A 13,119-nucleotide genomic window follows, 5' to 3' on the forward strand; every position below is an offset into this window, starting at 1 on the left:
CAAGATCCTCTATGATAAAAGTCATCATAATGAAAACAGATGGCGCTTGTCTACTGTTTGCAAGGCTTGAAATCACAGGTTTTTATTATATCGTGGATTTTTGCCATTGCCTAAATCAAAAATAATGATCGATTTTTTGTGAATTAGGGAACGGAAGGAAAAAATCAGCAAACAGTCAGCCCTAGCACCATAGGCCGACAGCAACAAAAACTGTTTTTTTATTCTCAAATATTCATGATATTGATTACACCGTACTTCTTTTCAATGCGTAAACAACTAGAGTTGACAAATATTATAAACTAAAAACTATCATATTAATAATATACCTCCTAGCACTTCGTAATGTTTCTGTCATTGAATGGCGAGAACATAATTTTAAAGAATCAACACCTTAAATTGTTAACCTTAACAAATGAAGTAAATTCAAATATTTACTCTTGAATTCTTTTTGCTTTAACTAACACATTGAAATATCAAATTAGTCCACTTTTCTTCCTTGTTGAATGGGTTTCTTCATTAACAGGGGAACGCTTGCCTACCATCAAGCCCATTCAATGCAGATGTGATTAATTGGTAAACAAAGGGCCAAGCAAAAATACATCTCTCCTACATGCTACATAAGTCCGAGATATGTTTTATTTAAGAACTATGAATCTGTAAATGACTGATTCAATATTAAACTAAAATTTCTATGAAACATCAAATTAATCACGTGCTTTTTAAAAAATATAAATTTAATTTCATTTTCTATTTCAATATTTATTAAATAAAAAATTTGAAAAATATATAAAAATTGTAGCAGTATTAGATTTCCGAAAAGAAAAAAAGGTTTCAAGAAAAGGAAAAGAAAAACTAAACGTAGTATAAAGTCTTGTTTAGTGCAAGCCACTGTTGGCGTTTCAACTAAACTATTCCTTAAAAATAAAGTACAATGTTACTGCTAAACAATGTTGAAGGTGAGCTTAAGACAGTAAATCAAGGAAATGCGGTATAATTCCTGCTGACAAAGCCGCACATAAATAGCAGTTGTTAGCTATAAGGAGATTTTTAGCTACGAACATGGTTGTAATTCTCTTTATCCTGATTACCTTCAAGATTAAGAAAAAAACAACCATGGTAACTACTTTGGCTCAAAGTCAAACAAAACTTTTACCATTTCACGGTACACGTTTCCGATAAAATATCACTAGCTATTCAATGTCTGTATTCATCGATAAGCCAGAGTACGACGTACAAAAAATAACGTAAATGCATATCCTGCATCAAGAAAGAACCCTTATGGACGAACAACGAAAGAGATCTAAATTTAGAAGACAGCAAGACTAACCATTTGATAGCGTAGTAAGGCTTATCTAGAAATGTTGGACAGATAGGAAGAGAAAGTATAATAATGGTGTATGGTAGATGACTCTATAATCGTGGTCGGAACGTGCAATATATGAGAACGATGAATGCATATACATATGTCGCGACTCCTTTTTTTCCATTATAGCGGCATCGCTTTATTTCGCGTTTTAATTCATTTTCTTTTTTCTTCATTTCTTTCTGCATATGCAAACGCGGCAAGAAGTGCCCACGGATCCGAAGAAAACCTAATACATTGAAGTTTCTCTCCCTGAGATAGGAACTCTCTCTTCTGCGTCAGAAAAAAAAAAAAGTACTCTTTCTGCATATATTGCTCACTACTGACTCACTGATCCTTTTACGAATAGTTGGGCAACACCTATTAAGTTGTAAAACAATCGCGAAAAAAAAAAGAAAACAACCAAGGCATCCCACTTTTCGAACCCTGGCGCTCGGAAGACTTAATCATTGCGAGGTCTCAATTGGCCGGACCGCCACCATGCAGAAAAATGGTGGAAAGTGCGTGCGCGTTTCTCGTGCCACGTGCTTTTAACCTAAATAGGATACAAACTATCGGCTTATCTTTAGACACGCTCTCGCAGAACGATGAGCTACTGACATTTTGAGTTGATATTCAACCTTTTAAGGTATCTCAGAATGAGGCTCCGGCGCCACCGCAAAGTCTACCTTTTCTTCTTTAAGCCTTGAGTTTCTTCTTTTGCGAAAACGTTGCAATGTATTAGGCAAGATTATATTAAGGAGGTATTATAAAAAGGACTCATAAGTGAAATAAATAATATTCGTAATGCTAAATGTCCTGGTCTTGCTTCGTACTCTCGAAAAACGTAATCTTGCGGTATTTAACGCTAGTTTAAGAAAGTGTTACTGTGTATTAAATGTTGGCACTCCGGAGATTTATATTAAACCAAAGGTCTTTGAGATCGTGTACCATACCGATTCTAGTCGGAGCCTTGATCATTATTCTCGTGCTATTCCAACTAGTTACCCACCGAAATGATGCGCTTATACGATCAAGCAATGTAAACAGTACAAACAAGAAAACATTGAAAGATGCAGATCCTAAGGTTCTTATTGAAGCCTTCGGCTCTCCTGAGGTCGACCCAGTGGATACAATTCCAGTATCGCCACTAGAATTAGTTCCATTTTATGACCAGTCTATAGATACTAAAAGGAGTTCTAGTTGGCTAATCAATAAGAAGGGCTATTATAAGCATTTCAACGAATTAAGCTTAACTGATAGATGTAAATTTTATTTCCGGACACTGTATACGCTAGACGATGAATGGACTAATAGTGTGAAGAAACTGGAGTACAGCATAAATGATAATGAAGGAGTTGACGAAGGTAAAGATGCGAATGGAAATCCAATGGATGAGAAATCCGAGAGATTGTATCGCCGGAAATATGATATGTTCCAGGCATTTGAGAGAATAAGAGCCTATGATAGATGTTTTATGCAGGCCAATCCAGTTAATATTCAAGAAATTTTTCCGAAAAGTGATAAGATGTCGAAAGAGAGGGTTCAATCAAAATTAATCAAAACCTTAAATGCTACTTTCCCTAATTATGATCCAGACAATTTTAAGAAATACGATCAATTCGAATTCGAGCACAAAATGTTTCCGTTTATAAATAACTTTACCACAGAGACTTTTCATGAGATGGTTCCAAAAATCACATCACCTTTTGGAAAAGTATTAGAGCAAGGCTTCTTACCCAAGTTCGATCATAAAACTGGTAAAGTGCAGGAGTATTTCAAATATGAATACGATCCATCAAAAACCTTCTGGGCCAATTGGAGGGATATGAGCGCCAAAGTAGCCGGTCGTGGTATTGTATTGAGTTTAGGTTCCAACCAATTTCCATTAGCTGTCAAATTTATTGCTTCTTTGAGATTTGAAGGGAATACTTTACCGATCCAAGTGGTCTATAGAGGCGATGAGCTGTCGCAAGAACTAGTGGACAAACTTATATATGCTGCTAGAAGTCCTGATTTCAAACCAGTAGAAAATAATTACGATAATTCTACCAATGTTCCACAAGAAATTTGGTTCCTAGATGTTTCTAATACCATCCACCCTAAGTGGCGAGGTGACTTCGGTAGTTATAAAAGTAAATGGCTAGTGGTTCTACTCAATCTTTTGCAAGAATTTGTCTTTTTAGATATTGATGCTATTAGTTATGAAAAAATTGATAACTACTTCAAGACCACTGAATACCAGAAGACAGGAACTGTATTTTACAGGGAAAGGGCGCTAAGAGAAAACGTGAATGAAAGATGTATTGCTAGATATGAAACTCTATTGCCTAGAAACCTTGAATCTAAAAATTTCCAAAACTCACTTCTTATCGATCCTGATCATGCTCTCAACGAATGTGACAATACTTTAACTACAGAAGAGTACATATTCAAAGCTTTTTTTCATCATAGAAGGCAGCACCAGTTAGAAGCTGGTTTATTTGCTGTCGACAAATCAAAACACACGATCCCCCTAGTGCTTGCTGCTATGATTCATTTGGCCAAAAATACAGCCCACTGCACACATGGTGATAAAGAGAATTTCTGGTTAGGGTTCTTGGCCGCAGGTCACACTTATGCACTGCAGGGAGTGTATTCCGGAGCTATTGGTGATTATGTAAAGAAAACCGACTTGAACGGAAAGAGGCAAGAAGCTGCAGTCGAAATATGTTCCGGGCAAATAGCACATATGTCTACTGATAAGAAAACTTTACTTTGGGTTAACGGTGGAGGTACCTTTTGTAAACACGATAATGCTGCTAAAGATGATTGGAAAAAAGATGGCGACTTTAAGAAATTCAAAGATCAATTCAAGACTTTTGAAGAAATGGAAAAATATTATTACATAACTCCAATCAGCAGCAAATATGTCATCTTACCTGATCCAAAATCTGATGATTGGCATAGGGCCTCTGCAGGTGCTTGTGGTGGTTATATATGGTGTGCCACACATAAAACCCTCCTAAAGCCATATAGTTATAACCACAGAACCACTCACGGCGAATTAATAACTCTAGATGAGGAGCAGCGCCTACATATTGATGCTGTCAACACTGTTTGGTCACATGCTAATAAAGATAACACCAGATCATTCACTGAAGAAGAGATCAAGGAATTAGAAAATTCTAGACACGAACAAAGCTAGAATGCATTAACCAGTGTTTTTTCTAACTGTTTATGGTACTAGCCTTTGTGAACATGTATAGTAAAGCATATCGGACGTAGTTTTTTAAGAACCTTGTTTATTACACTTTGACGGTTAGGAGTTTTATTGGAATTACCTCACTTTGCACATAAACCTCTAGAAAAGAAGGTAATACACAATGCTTTCGATCGATTTGATAAATAATAGTAATTCATATTGGCATAATGCTACATATACGTATATATATTTTTTTTACTCTTTTAATAATCAAATTAACTTAATAATTGTTGAGAATCTGGTGAAGGTTTTCTTTTTCTTTTATTTTTTATTCTTTTTTTTCAGGCAAGTTTTATATTTCTCTTATTCAGAAAGTCTACGTCAAAGAGTCATTGAAAGCTTTTATCTTAGATAAAACTATTGGGCTTCCAACAGCATAAAAAGGCCGCTTAAGTACCTGTGATAATAGGTACTAATTATAATCGTAATGTTTACCTGATATTACTTTCTAGTGTAAATAACTGTGCAGTAATCTTTTGGGTAATTTCTTTTCATATTTAACTAGTGCACATACTCGCATTATGACCATTGTATGCGTTCAATACTAAGGGACAATAAAACAAGCATTATACTATATGTTGTATTGCTTCCAATGATTGAAAAAGCAACAGTTACCGCTACAAAGGGTACTATTTACTCAAATCTATAAAAGAAACCAAGCCATATATTTGAGATAAGCGGCTTGATTAGCTCTACTTTATATTCAATAGCGTGCTGGGTAAAATTCTATTTGTTATTTTATTGGTTTAAACGTTACCCGAACAGAACACTTTTATGTAAATTTTTTTTTATCGACACTTTTTTTCAGAATGGAATAAAAAGAAAAATAGGCGATGAGATAAATTTATAACAGTCGTCAATTCTCAAAAAAGCAGAGTTCAAGATATTGAGTTTAATATCAAACTGCAAATACACTAAGTAAAAAAAGTTGCATACAATGACATCCGTTAGAAAAAGAAAGATGAACAGATCTTCTGTTGGGAAAGCAACCAGGAGAAACAAAGACAAACAAAGAAAGATTAACATCCAGTCTAATCCGATTATTGCAGCAAATTGGGACTATTCACTGACAATGGCACAAAACTATAAGAAATTAGGGCTAAGGGCTAAATTACAAACACCAGCAGGAGGCAAAGAGGCCGATTTAAGTAAAGTAGTTAAAAGAATTCCATTAACGAAGCCTGTGTTGGATGAAGATGAAGATGAAGATGAAGGTGAGGACGAGCAAAATGATTATAATGCGGCTACCGTGGAGCTCGATGAAAATGAGATACCAGAAGGTGGGGCAAGGATACAGCGTGATAAGAATGGTGATGTTGTAAGAGTTGTTTACGGTAAGAAAAAGAACTTTGATGCTGATGAGGATGTTAACGAAATAAAAGCTAGGGATACTACCGAGGAGACCGAAGTGGTTAAGAAATTAGAAGAACTTGCGTCTAGACCAGTTATCAGAAAGGAACGTAGCCAAAGTGAAAGGGAAGAAGAATGGTTGGAAAAATTATATAAGAAACACGGTGATGATTATAAAAAAATGTTTTTCGATAAGAAGCTGAACATCTACCAGCAATCTGAGGGTGACTTGAAAAGAAGGTTATTAAGGTGGAAAAAAAGAAACGGTATTGCATCAAAATAAACCAATGGCAACTACCAATTGATTACCACGTAATATTTATATATGTATCTATATATGTTTTTATGCATCAATATCAAGTGTTTTAGAGAACAGCAAATTATGTTTGATATTTCCATTCCACTATATTATAGAACGTGAGAAGCAAATAGAAAACTGTGAAATAAAGTAGACTTCAAATAAATAAGTATAATATTTTCTCTATTATAGATATAAGAAAATTAAGAAATAGAAAGAAAGCTAATTTGGTTCCACAAAGGCTCTATAGGTAGTAAACGCCTCATCTTCAGCTTCCAAATCAACAGGCAAATGTGGAGCGATGAAAAAGACAAAACCGGGTTCAGCTTTCAATTTTTGGCCATCTGCTTTAATGTAACCATTACCTTTTGTAGTGATTAAGATACTTGGACCATCAACACCTTCAAAATGCCTTTGACCAAGTTTCTCATCAAAAGTAGTCTCCAATACAGCAAATTCTTCGATTGGAGGGTTATATAAAACTGACTTACCGTTACCAGAGGACCTGTCGAACTTTAAAGGCTGCATTTTTTGCTTTTCCACAGGATCATATGTATAGGTTAACATGGAGACCAAGTTTTTAACATCCTTGAATTTTGGAGTGAAGCCTGCTCTAACTACGTTGTCAGAAGCAGCCATACATTCCATAATATCACCGCTTATATAGGCGTGAGGATCCTTAGCTCTTAAAAAGATGGCTTCACCAGCATTCAATCTGCAGTGATTCAACAATAAACATCCACAAAACAAACCCACGTCATCAGGGAACTGTTTATTCAGTCTTTGAATTAATTCTGGTAAATCAGGTTTGTTAAAGTCTGATGGAGAATTCTTTGATCTTTCGACCAAGGAGCGAGCTTGAATCTTGATTTTGTCATCCGAAGCGTTCATGACCCTGCTGAAAACAGCTTGCAATAGCTTTTTGTTTTGCTCATCTTCTGGGGAACCTTTCTGAGCAGAAGGTTGAATGTTCTCAATAAAATTCCTGGAAGTTTCTTCACCAACAATGTTGCGTAATTCAGGAATACGTTTCAATTCATCTGCAATCTCTTGCAAAGGTTTGAACCCGCAGAAACCTTCAAAGTCAGTCACAGCGATGGCCATTTCAGGTTTGTGATTATCATCAGGATAGTTCTTAGGATCTTGAGCGTGCAATATTTTACCCAAGGCTTTGTCGGGATGTGCTTGAATAGACAAGACTTTTTCAATGGACAAAACTTTGAAAAGGAAGGGCAATTCATTTGTGGCGTGGAACTTATCAATAATGTCCTTACCTAACATGGCAGAGGGGTTCTTGGAGATGATATCTCTCAGGGATTCCTTAGACTCATGGTTGTAGGAAGGCATCTTGCTGTGGGTACCCATCCATAACTCTGCATATGGTTTATCTTGTTCAATTTGAACAGAGGGGTCAGAATGGGCAGCAAATTGAGCGACAGCTGAAGAAGAGCCGATTTTACCCCAGTCGTATTGTTGGTAGCCTACATAGAGTCGTACGCGTTAGTTAGTGTACCAAAAAAAAAAAAAAAAAATACTCAAAGTATTCAAAATATTTGACGAAAAATGGCACATACCTGCATCTAACCTGAACAGCTTGTTGGACATGTTTTAAAATTTTCTGGTCTGATGTTCTTTACGTGTTTAGTGTTGAATGATTACAAGAAACAAACATTTTATACAGAAATATACTAAGATTGCGACGTGTATATTTAAATACGTAAATCGCGGCGAAAAAGGACACGGACGCGACAAAAAATTGCTACAATAACCAAGCAGCACGAAATGGATAGTGCACCACGAGACTTGGCATGATCAAAGTGCAAAAGAAAGCAGAATAACAAATTACTCCCGCAAAGTACTAGCTATATCAGGGAACGACTTTATTGGCATCTTGTTGTAGCAAGGTTTTCATGATTCTCATCCTTGCGCTTGTCGCGCGGCACGATGCCAGTGCGGAGTTTCCGCGATATGATGTAACTGCAGCTGTTGGTGGCGAACTTTGCATAAGATCGACCTCCTACTGATGAGAAAGATAGGATGGATTATATAGAAGAGCACAAGCAACGATGAATGGGTTGGTATTAGGCGCTACAGGTTTATGCGGAGGCGGGTTTCTGAGGCACGCACAGGAGGCACCCCAGTTCTCTAAGGTATACGCGATCTTGAGAAGGGAATTGCCCTTTCCGGCCACTGATAAAGTTGTGGCCATAGTAGAAAGGGATAATTCAAAGTGGTCACAATTGATCACCAATGAAATGAATCCGCAGGTGCTATTCACCGCACTGGCAACGACAAGGGCAGCTGCAGGCGGTTTGGACAAGCAATACAAGATCGATCATGATTTAAACTTACAATTGGCCCAGGCTGCCAAGGAAAAAGGATGTGAAACGATCGTTCTCGTTTCTTCCGCTGGTGCTCATCCGGACTCCAGGTTCGGCTACATGAAGATGAAGGGCGAGATTGAACGCGATGTTATCGCTCTTGATTTTAAGCACATTATAATTTTGCGCCCAGGCCCTCTCCTTGGTGAACGGACAAATTCTAAACAAAGCGGATTTGGCGGCAATCTGACTGCTGCTTTGGGCACTCGCGTGTACCGTTCTAGATTCCAGAGGTTGCTAGGCTATCCAGTTTATGGCGATGAGGTAGGAAAAGTTGGTGTTCATTTGGCGTTGAATACTTCTGGGAAAGACAAGGTTCAGTTTGTCTCCAGCAAGGACATTCTTGACATCTCAGCTTCTCTGGAGAAGATTGCTACCTAAATCAACCAACGGCTTCTTCTCGCAGCTACAGTTGTATTTTACTGTGACGTACTTTTGCGCGCGTACGGGTTCAATGAATTACGGATTTTCAACAACTTCACACAATCATAGCTTTTTTTACTTTTTCGCCTCATTATTTTCTTTAAAGAAACGATGATAAACAGAGATTTATCGTCATGTTATTTCGTTCGTATATATCGTATTTGCGTTTTAGCTGTATAAAGTAAAATACTATATCTAACGTGGCTTTTTTTATTTCCCCGTCTGCCCTCTTATGCTCATAGAAAACACTAATGATCGGTTTGGTATCGTCATAGATGCAGGGTCTTCGGGTTCGAGAATCCATGTGTTTAAGTGGCAGGACACGGAATCGCTTCTTCATGCAACAAACCAGGACTCACAGTCCATATTACAATCAGTACCTCATATTCATCAAGAAAAAGACTGGACTTTTAAGCTGAATCCAGGCTTGTCGAGTTTTGAAAAAAAACCTCAAGATGCGTACAAATCTCACATCAAGCCGTTACTAGATTTTGCTAAGAATATTATCCCTGAATCACATTGGTCGAGTTGTCCCGTTTTTATTCAAGCAACCGCGGGCATGCGCCTTTTACCTCAAGACATACAATCTTCCATTTTGGATGGTTTGTGTCAGGGGCTCAAACACCCTGCAGAATTTTTGGTTGAGGATTGCTCAGCACAAATTCAAGTCATTGATGGTGAAACCGAAGGTTTATATGGCTGGCTTGGCTTAAACTATCTATATGGACACTTTAATGACTATAATCCAGAGGTCTCTGACCATTTTACATTTGGGTTTATGGACATGGGCGGTGCCTCTACTCAGATTGCGTTTGCACCGCATGATTCAGGAGAAATAGCTAGACATAGAGATGACATCGCCACCATCTTCTTGAGGAGTGTTAACGGAGATTTGCAGAAATGGGACGTTTTTGTTAGTACGTGGTTAGGGTTTGGTGCCAATCAGGCTAGAAGAAGGTACTTGGCTCAGTTGATCAATACCCTTCCAGAAAACACAAATGATTACGAAAATGATGACTTCTCTACAAGGAACTTGAATGATCCATGTATGCCGCGAGGAAGCAGCACGGATTTTGAATTTAAAGATACCATATTTCACATCGCGGGTTCTGGGAATTACGAACAATGTACAAAATCTATTTATCCGTTACTTTTAAAGAACATGCCTTGTGATGACGAGCCGTGCTTGTTTAATGGTGTTCATGCTCCTCGAATAGACTTTGCCAATGACAAATTTATAGGTACTTCTGAGTACTGGTACACTGCCAACGACGTATTCAAACTTGGGGGCGAATACAACTTTGACAAATTTAGCAAAAGCCTAAGGGAGTTTTGCAATTCCAATTGGACGCAAATATTAGCGAACAGTGATAAAGGCGTGTATAATTCTATTCCGGAGAATTTTTTGAAAGATGCATGCTTTAAGGGCAATTGGGTCCTTAATATACTTCATGAAGGGTTTGATATGCCTCGAATAGATGTCGACGCAGAAAATGTCAATGACAGGCCCTTATTTCAAAGTGTGGAAAAAGTCGAAGAACGAGAGTTATCGTGGACACTAGGCAGAATTTTACTTTATGCCTCAGGTAGCATATTGGCAGGTAATGATGACTTCATGGTGGGTATTGCGCCCAGTGAAAGAAGAACTAAGCTCACTGGTAAGAAATTCATACCTGGCAAGTTACTGGAGTCTGATCAACTACGCAAGCAAAGTTCCAGCCTTTCTAATAAAGGATTTTTGATGTGGTTCGCAATTATTTGTTGCATATTTTACTTGATCTTTCATAGGTCACACATAATCAGAAGACGTTTTTCCGGTCTGTACAACATTACCAAGGACTTTAAGACAGGCATAAGGAGAAGGTTGAAATTTCTAAGGAGATCAGATCCATTTTCCAGATTGGAGGAAGGTGAACTTGGAACAGACGTAGATGGCTTCAAAGATGTGTACAGGATGAAGAGTAGCAGTATGTTTGATCTTGGTAAGAGTTCAGCCACAATGCAAAGGGAGCACGAACCACAAAGGACAGCAAGTCAGTCCGCTAATCTCGCTCCGTCAAACTTACGACCTGCGTTTTCTATGGCTGATTTTTCCAAATTTAAGGACAGTAGGCTATATGATTGAATGTGGTGGTGTATGTGCCATAAATAGAAGCGCATATACTTCTCACATAAATATATGTATATATCTAGTGAGGTGCCATAGTATTGCATTAACAGTGATTCACGTCACTCTAAACGTCGCTTCTGTTTTTTTTTTGAAATTTTTTTCTCACAGCTGCTGAAAATTTTCGAGCGAGGCGATGAGATGAGCTAATTATATCAAGAGGGAATTGTACTAGTAATACTTTGGTACACACAAGAACAAGCATATAGGTATACAGTCACGACTATAATATCATAAAATGAGAGTCAGAAAGCGCCAATCTAGAAGAACATCTACCAAGTTGAAGGAAGGTATTAAGAAGAAGGCTTCTGCCCATAGAAAAAAGGAAAAGAAGATGGCTAAGAAGGACGTTACTTGGAGATCAAGGTCTAAGAAAGACCCTGGTATTCCTTCTAACTTTCCTTATAAGGCTAAGATCTTAGAAGAAATAGAAGCCAAAAAAATGAAGGACTTAGAGGAAAGAGAGCTTGCCAAACAACAACGATTGGAGGCTAGGAAAGCTGCCAAGGAACAAGGCGTTGATGCAATGGATGAAGACATGATAGAAGACGATGAAAATGGATTAGCAGCTTTGGTTGAGTCTGCTCAGCAAGCAGCTGCTGAATATGAGGGCACACCCTCTAATGATGCAGATGTTCGTGATGATGAATTGGACGTCATTGATTATAACATTGATTTCTACGGTGAAGATGTAGAAGGCGAGTCAGAACTTGAAAAATCTAGGAAAGCTTATGACAAGATTTTCAAATCCGTTATTGATGCTTCTGATGTCATCCTATATGTTTTGGATGCCAGAGATCCAGAGAGTACAAGATCAAGAAAGGTGGAAGAAGCCGTCTTACAAAGTCAGGGTAAAAGGCTGATTTTAATACTGAACAAAGTTGATTTAATTCCCCCACATGTATTGGAACAATGGTTAAATTACTTAAAGTCTAGTTTTCCTACAATCCCATTAAGAGCTTCTTCTGGTGCAGTCAACGGAACTTCTTTCAACAGAAAGCTAAGCCAAACCACTACTGCAAGTGCACTGCTAGAGTCGCTGAAAACTTACTCTAATAACAGCAATTTGAAGAGATCTATTGTAGTGGGTGTTATCGGTTATCCAAATGTTGGTAAATCATCTGTTATCAACGCTCTTTTGGCGCGCCGTGGAGGTCAATCAAAGGCTTGCCCAGTCGGTAATGAAGCAGGTGTTACTACCTCTCTGAGAGAGATCAAAATCGACAACAAGTTGAAGATTCTAGATTCTCCTGGTATATGTTTCCCAAGCGAAAATAAGAAAAGATCGAAAGTTGAACATGAAGCTGAATTAGCTCTTCTAAATGCTCTACCGGCAAAACACATTGTTGATCCGTATCCAGCTGTCTTAATGTTGGTAAAGAGACTAGCTAAATCAGATGAAATGACAGAGAGCTTTAAAAAGCTGTATGAAATTCCTCCTATTCCTGCTAATGATGCAGATACGTTTACAAAACATTTCTTAATTCACGTCGCTCGTAAAAGAGGTAGATTAGGGAAAGGCGGTATTCCAAATCTTGCCAGTGCTGGTCTTTCGGTACTTAATGACTGGAGGGATGGTAAAATTCTTGGTTGGGTTTTACCAAATACATCGGCAGCTGCATCTCAACAAGATAAACAAAATCTAAGTACTATAAACACTGGCACTAAACAAGCTCCAATTGCAGCAAATGAATCCACCATTGTATCCGAGTGGTCCAAAGAATTTGATTTGGATGGATTATTTAGCTCTCTTGACAAGGCCATAGATGCTAGCAAAGATCAAGATACAATGATGGAATAAATAAGTCATATGTAAGGCTATTTTTATGTAAGGGGTGTTTCTTATTTTTTCTTTATCATCAAATAACATTACTGTAAATTATAGGTGTGCTTTTAAACTCATTACTATACATC

The 13,119-nt window shown here is 37.7% G+C and overlaps 6 protein-coding genes across 6 annotated transcripts, besides 4 other annotated features; 5 read left to right on the forward strand and 1 right to left on the reverse strand.

The window, feature by feature from the left end:
* Window positions 1–707: 707 nt before the first annotated feature.
* Window positions 708–717: a centromere (CEN5_CDEI of CEN5).
* Window positions 708–825: a centromere (CEN5; Chromosome V centromere).
* Window positions 718–800: a centromere (CEN5_CDEII of CEN5).
* Window positions 801–825: a centromere (CEN5_CDEIII of CEN5).
* Window positions 826–2,240: 1,415 nt separating this feature from the next.
* MNN1 (alpha-1,3-mannosyltransferase MNN1) lies at window positions 2,241–4,529 on the forward strand (the record flags this gene model as incomplete). Its single annotated transcript, NM_001178892.1, has 1 exon — window positions 2,241–4,529. One exon carries the CDS (start codon window positions 2,241–2,243, stop codon window positions 4,527–4,529), a length of 2,289 nt encoding a protein of 762 aa, NP_010916.1.
* A 994-nt stretch (window positions 4,530–5,523) lies between these two features.
* On the forward strand, window positions 5,524–6,219 carry NOP16 (Nop16p; the record flags this gene model as incomplete). Its single annotated transcript, NM_001178893.3, has 1 exon — window positions 5,524–6,219. One exon carries the CDS (start codon window positions 5,524–5,526, stop codon window positions 6,217–6,219), a length of 696 nt encoding a protein of 231 aa, NP_010917.3.
* A 237-nt stretch (window positions 6,220–6,456) lies between these two features.
* On the reverse strand, window positions 6,457–7,839 carry PMI40 (mannose-6-phosphate isomerase PMI40; the record flags this gene model as incomplete). The annotated part of the gene is made up of 2 exons (NM_001178894.1): window positions 6,457–7,715; window positions 7,809–7,839. 2 exons carry the CDS (start codon window positions 7,837–7,839, stop codon window positions 6,457–6,459), a joined length of 1,290 nt encoding a protein of 429 aa, NP_010918.1.
* A 461-nt stretch (window positions 7,840–8,300) lies between these two features.
* Window positions 8,301–8,996, forward strand: FMP52 (Fmp52p; the record flags this gene model as incomplete). The annotated part of the gene is made up of 1 exon (NM_001178895.1): window positions 8,301–8,996. One exon carries the CDS (start codon window positions 8,301–8,303, stop codon window positions 8,994–8,996), a length of 696 nt encoding a protein of 231 aa, NP_010919.1.
* Window positions 8,997–9,270: 274 nt separating this feature from the next.
* Window positions 9,271–11,163, forward strand: YND1 (apyrase; the record flags this gene model as incomplete). The annotated part of the gene is made up of 1 exon (NM_001178896.3): window positions 9,271–11,163. One exon carries the CDS (start codon window positions 9,271–9,273, stop codon window positions 11,161–11,163), a length of 1,893 nt encoding a protein of 630 aa, NP_010920.3.
* Window positions 11,164–11,443: 280 nt separating this feature from the next.
* On the forward strand, window positions 11,444–13,006 carry NUG1 (RNA-binding GTPase NUG1; the record flags this gene model as incomplete). Its single annotated transcript, NM_001178897.1, has 1 exon — window positions 11,444–13,006. One exon carries the CDS (start codon window positions 11,444–11,446, stop codon window positions 13,004–13,006), a length of 1,563 nt encoding a protein of 520 aa, NP_010921.1.
* Between the last annotated feature and the right edge of the window lie 113 nt (window positions 13,007–13,119).

Source organism: Saccharomyces cerevisiae, chromosome V, assembly GCF_000146045.2.
Source record: "Saccharomyces cerevisiae S288C chromosome V, complete sequence".
NCBI lineage: Eukaryota > Fungi > Ascomycota > Saccharomycetes > Saccharomycetales > Saccharomycetaceae > Saccharomyces > Saccharomyces cerevisiae.